A 12,146-nucleotide genomic window follows, 5' to 3' on the forward strand; every position below is an offset into this window, starting at 1 on the left:
GTCGTTTGCAGCTCCTTCTGGAAAACAACGGTGTTTGTCACAGTTTGAACATATAAAGTCTAAGTTTGTGTTTGTTCCAGTCCATTACTCCATCGCTTACTGCCATGAACACCAAATATTCTCCTGTACTAACTCTGTGCATGCAGAGCCAGAGCTTCTTTTCAAAGAATGAAAAGAATGAATGCAGCGTTTCCTGGAGGTAAATTTGAGGTATTGTTTGCTCAGGGGAGTGGAAGTGATTGATAGTTTTTTGATTTAATGTTTAGAAATTGCGCCATCCTGTGGCAAAATGACTTCATTACATTATGGATATCAGGACAATCACTGTCAGTACAGTTTGTTTTTGCCTCACAACTCTTAAAAAAGAACCACAAAAGTCTAAATTAGTCTACTTTTTTTTAATTGGGAAAAATAAAAGGTAGCACTTGAGTTATAATGAGGAAAACACTTCAACCTGAGAAATAAAAATGTGAGGTTTTAATTTCATTTCACATTCATTTTTATCCAAAAGCCAACTGAGTTAGCAATGATCTCTTTTATGTTATTTACACAGTGACTCGTGTAGAATGCTGGTGTGTCAAACTCTTCTGAAATGGTGTCCATGTTGCACTCTCATGTTAATTCATACTCATCACTGGTGTCAGTCAGTCTTTGTGTGAGGTTCCTCTGCAGGGCTGGAGAACGTGGTGCTGCTGATGTTTCTGTAGAGCCGCCCGCGCTGTGTGAGGACGATTTATCGCCGGTCTGTCCAAGAGTTTGGACATTTGAGGAGTGGGACGTTGCTTGCTGCCAGACTGTGTATAGGATAAGTCCATCCCCATGCTGAAAAGACAGGAAACATCTGTTTAGTACCGCTGTGTGTTTAATTCAAACTCTTACACAACGCTTATTACCATCTATTTAAATCACAGTCACATGTTACACTTCACTTGAAAAAGTGAAAAAAGTAGAGATTTAAGAAGGGGTTTGTGGTATAATTCAAGTCTCACTTCAGTTCAGTATTTACTGTTTAACATATTTTTTTTAAAAAAGATGGCGCACAACCACATTAGACAACATGAAATACGGATAAGGATAAGAATTCTAAATATGAATTGTTCCAAACATGTTTTAATTATTTAAAAAAGAAAAAAAAAGGTATTCAAAACATTCAATGACCTTTAAGATTTGTTAACTGCATTGTTTCAAAATGTGTTTTTGTTAAGCCCTGGCGCTTATTTCTGCAGTTTCAAATTAAAGGCACGGTGTGTAATATTGTAATATTTATGGCCTTAAATTTGAAACGTTAAATTAAAACTACCCATAAGTAAAGTTGTATATGTGTATCACTTTCAAATAACCCATAAAAAGTGTTAAGATGAATAAACCTTTTATATAACTTTAACCTGGGCCTTACATTTTGGCCGCCATCTTGTGCCTCTGTGTTTCTACAGCAAGCTGAATAGACAAGTCAGCAAGAGTGTTTTGCAGAAAATTGCATAAACCAGTAAAGAAGAGTGATTGATTAAAACGTCTGTATCTATAGAAACCTCCTCAGATGTCTGGTACGTGAGGGCCACCATAGCTCCCAGATGTGTTTGAGAAATGCAGGGGAGGTTGCATTCTATAGTCTCACCATTAGATGGCAGTAGATAGAACACACGGAGTCTGATCAACAGATTCAACCCAGTCATTTTAGAGCAACACAATCCAATTCATAAAACTTTAATGGTCCTGAGGGAGCAATTCAAAGGCAAAGTGGTTGTCACTGTCATCGTCACTCCCACATTCCAAACATTTGGTTAACTGTCGACTCCAAAGTGACTGTCAGTGTGAATGCTGTGTGTGTGTGTGTGTGTGTCAGCCCTGTGATAACTGCCTCTCACACAGAGTCAGCAGAGATTGGTGTCGCTAATTAACGAATATTAACACAAGCTCTGTTGATGCCATACCATGAATCCGCTTGTCCCGCTCTGGCTGGTGGCACATGGGGTCTGTGAGGCAACACGGGCACATTTGTCCTGGTCACAGGCTGGACCTTTGGGGATGTGAGGTCTGTGTCTCCAGCTGTTGCACCTGTCCCATGGGAGCAGCTTACTAAATGTTCTGAACTGGCCTGGCTGACTCGAAGCCTACGTGCACGTATCCCTTGTGGTTTCCGAACACCGGGAGCTGCTGCTGCACTGACAGGGGGACACGGGGACATGATGGCGTCTGGGGACAGACGCAGTTGTGCCACATCAGGGGGAAAGGCAACTCTGTGACACTGGTCTGAAAAAAAGAATTGTTAGAGAAGATTCATGTGCTGTCATTGTTTGTTAACGTTGGGATATACGCTCTTTTGTCTTAACGTTGCAATGGAAAGACAATTATCTGATTCCGAGAACCATGTCTTCGCTTGTAATTTAAGAAGTAAGCCATATTTTCATCTTCACAACTTCGTATCACACATTTCCTCCCTCACATTTATATTTTTCCCTCAAATGTCACCCATACATATACACACAGTATTTATATTTGTAGTTATTCCTCTTCTGTGCAGTAATAAAAAAAACAAAAACGTTTAAAAAGTCTCATATTCTCAACAGCAACCTCATTCATTCAGTGAGCATTCACCTGCGGAAAGAGACTGAAATGAAGAATCTGGTGCAGTATCAAGGTTGTCAAGATGCTTATCCTCTCCATCACTACTGTCATTCCTCCTACCACCAGAAACTTCATCATCATCATCATCATCATCATCTACTTCCTCTGCTTCATCACTGTGCTGAATAGTCAGGACTTGAGGTCGTCTTTCTGTCTCAATGGCCCGGAGACGCCTGAAAAATACAGGAGGAGAGACATTTGTTGTACAAAAGGTCTGTCATTGCACGACAGAAGTTAAGAATGATCTTTTACATAATTTAGTACATAATGTAATGAAGCAGACAGACAGACAGACAGACAGAAAAAAAGAGCAATAAATACCGGCTGTGTTGCTCCCTCCAAGCTCTGAGCTCGGCAATCACATCACCACGTTCTACGACGTTCAGCTCCTCAAGGTCATACGTGTGCTCGGGAACATGGATGGGCAGGTCGCGTGGGATGAAAGTGGACCGAGTGGGTGCAGTCTGTGGGACAGAGGAGGGGGAGAAAGTATGAGCGTGACAGAAGAAGCTGGGAAACAGTAGCACAGAGGCCTAAGAGATAAGAATATCAATTATAGATATACCATAATTAAAAGGCCCAGGGTGTAAGAATTAGCTGCAGTGGGCAAGTTTTTGGTGATTTTGTGTTGCTGTTGCTGATGTTATTATTCTGTTTAGTCTTCAATGACAGAAAAGATTAACCTTTTAACACCTAAGCCTCAAAATGTCCGCCTGGACTTTGGACAGGAAAATGTCCTGTGAGTGCTTTTGTCCATTTTTTCCAGAATAACTTTCAATATCTGGCAGTTATTAAAATTTACAATTTAAAATGACGGAAAATAAAATGTTTTATTTAGGAAAAACACTGTAGTTGTACACAAACACCAGATTTTGTGTACAATTTGAAAATGTAACAGTATAAAACATATTTAAAATAAAATTTGTTTGAGTCTTTGTCTCAATGTCCAGAAACAGGACAAAAAAATGTAAACTATGTACAGGTGTTTTTTCAACTCTCTCCTCTCTGGTGACAAAGACACTGATTCACCAGCTTCCTGCAACAGTGCGAGTGAAATTACCATAATAACCACATGTTGGCTTTGACGTGCAACTTCTCAGCTTTCAGAAACCGTTGGAATTTTTTCCGACACACAAATCTTTGCGTAATTACAGTAATACAAAATGCGCTTACGCTTGGTGTTAAAGGGTCAAGAGTTAGGCGCTACAGGTTTTTGTAAATTGACTATACACATTATTATATATTACTGGTATTGTGTTCATTTTATGCCAAAAAACATCCCTGAATGTTACACGCTGGACCTTTAACGGTTAAGCCAGAGTAAACAGGAGGGGAGGGAAATGAAAGGTGAAGACAGTGTCAGCAGCAGTGTGTAGAGTATACTGTATGTCAACGTGACAGATCACATGGCGCTGGCAGTGAGGGTTCCATCTGCCGTGTCCCTGTGTCACTGCAGCACCCTTCACACATCTCCAGTGCCTGTGTCCTCCCACCTGTCCTCTCAGGTTCCTGTCCTACCTGCTAATAATTAGCTCCTTGTGTTTATACTGACAAGACATTCATGACAGATGAGCGGCTGACGGTGAACAGTGATAATGGCCTGTCAAAGCCCAGAGAACGTGTTCTTTTCAATGGACACAAAATGCCCCGCTGTCAAGGATGCCGTGTGGAAGCAATGATGGATCGTCCACATTAACTAACAGAGAATCTGCTTTTTCTAATGACAAGTGTTTTAAATGATAAACACACGACACCTACCCTCAACTTCTCGCGCTTGGCTCGAATGGCCTGGACTGGGTTTCCACAGAAAAGGATCTTACCAGCTCCTTCAAAAATAAAAACATGAGAGTGGGAAATGAGAAAATCAGAGTCATTTATGACAAATTATAACTTGTGTTAACACTGCTGATGCATTTTGCCTGTGTGGGTGATGGGTGAAACTACAACAAAGGTAAACATAGAAGTGGTTCTCATGGGTCAGTAGTTTTTCCACCACAGATCAGGTTATTTAAAGAACATAAAAGTTAAGACACTCTGGCTGGCAGTAAAGTAAACATCACTCTGGAGTGTCTAACCATGTGTCAAGGTGCTGCGTTCTGCTTCCACTGTTGATAGATCTGAGTCTGCAGAACCAGGTCTAGAGCCAAGAGGGGAGAGTACACCAGGTCTTGTCGCAGACATGGGTCTGGAGCCAGTGTGGGGTCTGGAGTGGATCGGCCAGACACAGGAGAAGCTGGAGGCAGGGCGCCGCGCTGAGCTGGGTCTGATATCTGCTGTCTCCTCCTCTACAGAGAGAGAAAAAAGCGAGCGACCCATTAAATACACTACTGTGAATAACAGCCTCTGCTTTGACTAACCCAAAACAATATGCACACACACACACACACACACACACACACACCACCCTCAGTAGCACTCTGAGAGGAGCTGCGGTCTCTGATGACGTCTCTGAGAATGGCCCATTCCTCTCCCATGGCACTGCTGCAGCTCAGCCCGTCCTCCTCCACCCTCACATTGTCTAGGTAATGCAGCTGAGGGAGCAACTCCCGCACCGCAGCCCGATATCTGTAGTCTGCCGTCTGGGTAGACGAGAGGGAGCATAGATAGGAAAGAGAGAGAAGTACAGGAGGAAATGTGGAGGACAGACGGATGAAAGGGGGACAAAATAGAGAAGAAGCAGACTGTGACTTTACTCCACACACTGGCTGATTCATAGATTCATGCAGAGCAATGGTGCATTAGTAATAGTGTGTTTTGGATTTTTTTAGTTTGTGAAAAACATCTCTGATTCCTGGTTTCACCACCAATGAGATCATTACCACATTTTGTATGAGCAAATTTCTTTGTGAGTCACATAATGTAAATAGTAAAAAACTGATTTTGATTCAATTTCCTGCAGATGGACAGTAGGTTCTGATTCAGGGAAGACACGTTGGTGGTGATCCAGATTCAGGATATGAAAAACAAAACTGTTCACCTTGCAAAATGTGGAGCGTATTAACACTGAGGGAAACTGAGCAGCCTTGGCAAAGATTTGCACTCACTAGTTGAAATGATATAAAAGACTAATGTAATGAACAGACTAAGATTTACGGCTAATCATTGTACTTCTAAAATGATATTCCATTTTAGCTACAGTACTAGAGTGATAAATAATGCATAACTACATATTATACCGGAGACTACATGATGCCCAACACGATAAAGAACTAGGATATGTTGTCAAGGAGATATCAGGTGACTCTGACATCACCCTCTTGGCCCGCATTAAAGGACGAGTACACATATTTACAGTATATTCAAGCAAACTTGTGGCATTCAAGAAGGTCAAACATAGGACGGTGCAAAATACTTACCAGCATAAGAAAATGTACAATGTGTATCATGTAAATAATCTTTTTTCTTTTCTTTTTTTTTAACAATAATGATATATTCATCTGTGAAATCTAACCTAACACTGAGTACAGAGAGAGAGCAAGAGTGAGCACAGACTATGCAGTGATGAAATTAGAGTGTGGCACTCCTGCCCTTCTCCAAACCACACAGATGCGGTGAATGAAAAGCGAGAGAAAAGCTGGCACGGAGGAAATGAAAGAGAAAAGAGGAGGAGAATAATGGCTGAGTAAGAGGAAGTGAGCAGATGTGTGTATGTGTGTGTGTGTGGTGGAGAGAGAAAGTGAGAGAAGTGGCAAGAGAGTCAAATCCAAGACCCTCTCAGTCTCTACAAAGCAAAGGCCTAATGCATATTCTGCTCAGCTTCTCCCTTCATTGCCCTAGTTTCCTAATTAATGCTCGGCTGGTGGGTGTAAATAAACACATTCACATTGGCCACCAAAAAAATAAAAGCACCCTGTGTCTCCGATCCATGGGGAGTGGAAAATGCAGCTCCTTCCCTATATGTTGCTGAACCGGTCCACGGCGAGCTGCTCCGCGTACTTCATGCATTCAGAGACACCCAATAAGTAATGTAATGCTCCAAGTAAAACAATATGTCTGTGTTATGAAGTCTCCACGGCACAGTGTGTTCCCAGTGTCCTTCCTGCAGTGTGGAGCACCCAGACACAGAGTGGTACTTTTTCCTGATACTTCCATCAACACACACTAATGACATTTTTGGCCATTATCTGACAATGCCGTGAAGGCTAACGATGCGCTAGCACAGCACACAGAGCAGCAAAATGAATGAAATTGACAGTAGAATCACTACCAAACAGTTCTCTTTGTGTTTTTTCCAAATCACCGCGACTATCATCCTGACGCAGCACTTGATATTAGTTCCCTCGAGTGGTGTGAACCCACACCTTTTAAAGGTCAAGTGTGCAATATTTATAAGGGTTTAATTGGTAGATAGTGAATAGTAAGTATGATTGTAGAAGTGTAGAATCACTTCAAAACGGAGGTGTCAAACTCAATTGTCCTGGGGGTCAATGGGTGTCAAGTCTAGTCAAGAGGGGGCGGGACTAGAGAAAAAAAACAGCTGTTCAGTAGTGTGGGTAATATAAGATACTCATGAACATTTCAAAGTAAAAGTGCTTGTTTTAATATGGAAGGATTAGGAATGAAGAAATAAATCAGAAGTTAAGTAAATAATGACGTGGATAACTGTAATTAAAACAGCTTAAACATATGTAATTTCATGTTGGCTGTAATACATTTAATAATCTGATATTTACAGCCGAATATCTTATATTTAGTATTATATTCTATCGCCTCGCAGCCTCGGCCACACACGCTGTGTTTAAAGGAAAAGGAGGTCGCGGGCCATGTTTTCATTATAACATGATATTGAGTTTGACACCCCTGCTTTAAAATAAATATCCTTTGTTTTTTATGGCCTTAGAATAAACCTTCTGATGTTTCTACAGTAGCCAGAATAGAAATGGAAGCTTTCTATGCAAACACAGAAAAAGAAAGACTCTGCCAACACAAACTTGATGCATAAACAACATTTTAAATCAACTGGACATCTTGACAAGCTTGTTGACAACAACATCATTTCTGGTATGTGAAGGCCACTGTGGTCCCCTGTTGTGCTTGGGAAAGACAGATTGTTGCAATCAGCAGTCTCACCATTAGATGTCACTAGTTCTTACACAGTGGATCTTCACAATCATAATTCATAATCATAATTCATAACTACTTGTTTTAATCTCTTTTTGCCAGTGGTTATAAAAGAATATTGTGTAGTTTTTATTTTTGTGCATAAAAACATGAGCAGAAGATCACCCTACCTTAGGAGCAGTAGGGGTCGGGCGGACACACACTGGATTTCCCTCCAAGGTGAGTCTTTGGAGTTTGCTACACAAGCCCAGATACTGGACCTGGACTAAGTCATCCACATCATTGCCTTCCAGATCGAGCAGCTGCAGATTCTCCAGCATGCCAACATGATTCAGGTCTGACACACTGTTGAAGGCCACATACAACTCCTGAAAATAGAGGAAAAGATACGGTGAGACGAACAGAGAAAAAGAAAAAGCAGACAGAACATGTAAACACAAGTAGTTATCGGAGATGCATGTATGGAATTTAATATTTAGGTTATTATTTAGGTTAATGATGAATACAACACAACAATTGGCATTTATAATGTTATGAAACAATATAAAACACTGAAATATGACCACGTAGTACTGTTTTTTTTTGGCATCAGTCCAGCCTAAAACTTAAAATCATGGTCATACGAATGGTGAAAGAATTTCACAATCAGAAATACATTAATGATCCCAGAGGTAAGTTGGGTTTCATTACAACTATTCCCACTAAGAATAGAAGAATATCAGAGATTCACAGACACATAACTCTAAAAGACCTTGCACACAAAGCCACAATGCCAAAAACATATAAGAATACAATAAAAGTAGTTCTTTCCCTTGATATTTTTGCTGAGTTAATAAACGGTCCCTGCACACACACCTGCAACCTACAACACAATGTCTACCTTGATAGAAGAGAAATTAAAAATGCCATCTAGATCACGCAGACAGCAGCGAGACATCCACAGCACCTGCAGGTGGGAGAAGGAAGGTCCCAGGTCTCTGTAAACACACAAAATAGGGCAAACTTGATTTAGAGGTATACAGAGAAGAGGCTAGCACAACACTGTGGATTACAACATTGACAATTTGATTGCTTGGCCACAGAAGCCAGAAGCACATTACTCATTCCCTGCTCTGCCTCCCACTTGTCCCCATAGCACAACCCTGCTCTGACCCTATCACCAGAGACTCGGTCAGTATAATCCACACCGCTGTTACACCCTCTCCACTACAGCTCCCATAGCCCAGAGCAGGAAATGCTATCAGAGGCAGTGCATGTCCGGCTGGCTGTGCTCTGCTACTCTCAGGGTGGAGCAGACTGCACCCTATCTCTATGTTGTACTCTCTTATCCCTCCGCGAGTCTCTTGGGGAACATTTCTCCACCTGTCCTCGTATAAAAACAATCCACACTTTGTGTCTTTTTCCATCTGGTGACACAACTATCGCTGCAACCAAACTAGCAGAATCTTGGAAAGGCTGTGCATATTTCTTTCTTTCTTTTCTTTTTTTTTTTCCAGGAGGAATCTGAAAGCTGATATTCCACAAGCCCTGTGTATCTTATTGTGAGACAGACGGGTGAACCTGTTCTCCACGTGTATCTATCTCTACGACAGATCCCCACATCTGTTGGCGTCGGGTTTACAAGCTTCAACACGCATCTGCCCGACACAAAGATTTCCCTGTTGAAACAACTTTGGCTGAAGCAGAGTCTCACTGCTACACCTTTTCTGACCTCACTTTTGTAAGTGCAGTGTTTTTAATGTCTTCTCAGTCTCATGTATAGTGTGTAGAATGTGACCAGGGAATAAAGAATGACTGTAATCCCTGTGCGTCCATGTAAACCAAACAAATTACAGTTCTCTTTGAGGAAAGACGAGAGATGCTGGCTCAAAAGCGAAACATGGTGTGGTGTTAACACTATACATTTAATAAAAGCTTAAATCAACATTTCACTTCTGGTTCCTTGGCGTAATATCAACATGAATTTGTTTCTGTGTGTGTTTGTGTGTCGAAGAAAAGGTTGCCAATCAAGGCTACAGGAAGAAAACAAGGACACACTATGTGATGCAAATTCACACTAACCTTACTGACATGACCACACTGTTGTTCAGTTTCAGTTGCACCAGGTTGGGCAAGGAGGAACCTGAAGGGGAGACAAAGCAAACCACCTCATTTTATTTACGTCACAGTGCAGTGATTATTTGGTTTCATTTTTATATCAACTTCCTGGTTCAGGTCCAAATGATCTTTATTGTGTGTTTGAACATGATTAGTTAAAAGGACATGACTCACACACACGTACAGACAATAGTGTGTCATTGGTGCTCACCTTGTGCAATTAAAGAAGAACAAACATGGATGTCCGTAATAAAGATGTTCTTTCACCATGATTAGTTCATTCTTGCACACACACCTGACAGGAAATCTAATGTGAATATGGTGTCCATCACAGCAACGCCTATTTGTCTTTCATCTAGTTCTGCTTAAGTCTTGGCAATTGTAAATTATTGCATTTCATATTATGCTGTTGTTTTTATTTTTATTTGCAAGTGCATTTAAATGTTCTGATTCTGGCAAAGAACCACAGGCATAAACCTGAAAATAAATCTGAGCTTGTGAATTTCCTTTATAAATACCCTAATGTACAAGAGTATGTCTTACCGATGTTACCCAGTGAGTTTTCTTGTGTGTCTATGCAGATCTCCAGTGAGGTCACGCGAGACAGGTCCCAGGTTCCACATAGTGATTCCTATGAGGAATATAAATTAACAGAACGTAAATTAACAGTAGAACAGCCAACCTCTGCCTTCCCTTCAGTTATTTTTAATTGTTAAGTATTTACCTTGACTTACATACTTGACTTACTTGACATACACCTGACTCTGATGTAACAAATCATGTAGTTGAAATTGAGAATTGAGAATATTTTAAACAAATTTCTTGGGGGTGATTATAGATCATAAATGCTTTTGGAAAACACTAAAATATATATCAAATGGAAAATGCTGAAATATATTATTATATATATTATTTCATTACTGTATGCCCAACAGACATTACAGAGGCCCCTGCACTCATGGTGTTTTTTATTATCATTATTTTTAGTATTTATCATGAGTGTGGGTGTGTAGAATATGTGTAAAGTGTATTTGCACTTTTCACTTTGAGTGTTATATTTCAGAACATGTTGTTTGTATTGTATCCGTGAAGGCATTATCTAGTCCAAGACAAATGTCCCCACGGTAACAATAAGAGTATATCGTATCATATTCATAAAATACTATAATAAACAAATTCCTAGTTGTACACTTTGTTAAGTTAAGGGACGGAAAATGCAATAAGTGTACAGTGTATCACTGGAAAGTATAAAGAGAGAATCAATGTAAAATAAAGACATGTTTTTTTTAGGGTCAAAGTATAGCAGTAACTACCTGATTATTTGAGACGGTGTATATTTCTGTGTGTAAAATAATCCTTTTTTATATATTTTAAAAATGTAATATATGTTTAATTAAATGTAATATTTTTCATATTTTTTTCTCTTGCATATTACTGATACTCTGGATTATTTAATAGAGGCAAACATAGAATTATTCCATGTTTGCATATGCACACACATTGCTATTCTTTGCTCTTTTGTAATGTATAAACAAAAACAGATTGATGTAATCACAACTTAGTACTTTGAAATACTGCACTTTAGCTGCACTTTAATACACTTCTAACCTCTAACAGAAAACCCAATACACATAAAGCACAATAATACAGTACAGTAAACAGTACAGTAATACACATCCACTGCTGCTGACTCACCAGCTGCTCTGGAGAGAGACAAAGCCCCAGTGCTGCCTCAGAGTCCACCGTGGGTTTTGTGGCAGGAGTGGGGTTAATATGACCCGATCCACTCAGCTCAGTCACCAGGACCCGTGCTGACCCAGGCCGGACCTTCTGGGCCACAGGCAAATGAGAACAACTCATCTTTCTTCACCTGAAACAAACAATGTACACATTTCTCAATGATAAACATTGTCTATGTCGTTTGTTGTTAGCATTAAATTAGCTATAAAGGAGTGTTAACATAAAGAAGTTGTAAAATCGTCATAAAGCAACAGAAAGCCCAGAAGGATAAACATTATGTAATAGTTTGGATTAGAATACATTTACCTGTCAAAGTCTATACAGATGGTTTACACATTTTACAGACTGAAAACACTTTGCTTACAGTGGAAAGTTTGCTTGACAACCGGACACGACTTCCTGGATACGGGAACCCGTGGCATCCTGGGAAATGAAGTGCATTTATATTGTGAAACAGGTAATGTCGACCAAAACGCTTTCACTGCAACACCTGCGGAGATACTATACCGCTAATAGTTACTCTATGTCGCTGTTGTTATTAAATATTAATTTGTAAACCTCTGTTCAACTACTTTAACCGCATCCCGCCCACTGTGTTCTGCTGCTGCCTTCACGTGTTCCAT

General features: G+C 40.2%; 1 protein-coding gene across 1 annotated transcript; it reads right to left on the minus strand.

Annotated features, from left to right (window-relative positions):
• Window positions 1-383: 383 nt before the first annotated feature.
• Window positions 384-11,902, minus strand: lrrc56 (leucine rich repeat containing 56). The gene is made up of 13 exons (XM_058644601.1): window positions 11,830-11,902; window positions 11,479-11,653; window positions 10,327-10,414; window positions 9,748-9,808; window positions 8,567-8,663; window positions 7,857-8,054; window positions 5,027-5,204; window positions 4,701-4,910; window positions 4,384-4,451; window positions 2,947-3,089; window positions 2,596-2,798; window positions 1,932-2,250; window positions 384-822 (listed from the first exon to the last, which is right to left on the minus strand). The coding sequence occupies exons 2-13, from the start codon at window positions 11,641-11,643 to the stop codon at window positions 645-647; spliced, it is 1,908 nt and encodes a 635-aa protein (XP_058500584.1). The 5' UTR covers window positions 11,644-11,653; window positions 11,830-11,902; the 3' UTR covers window positions 384-644.
• Window positions 11,903-12,146: the final 244 nt, after the last annotated feature.

Source organism: Solea solea, chromosome 12 (genome assembly GCF_958295425.1).
Source record: "Solea solea chromosome 12, fSolSol10.1, whole genome shotgun sequence".
Taxonomy (NCBI): Eukaryota; Metazoa; Chordata; class Actinopteri; order Pleuronectiformes; family Soleidae; genus Solea; species Solea solea.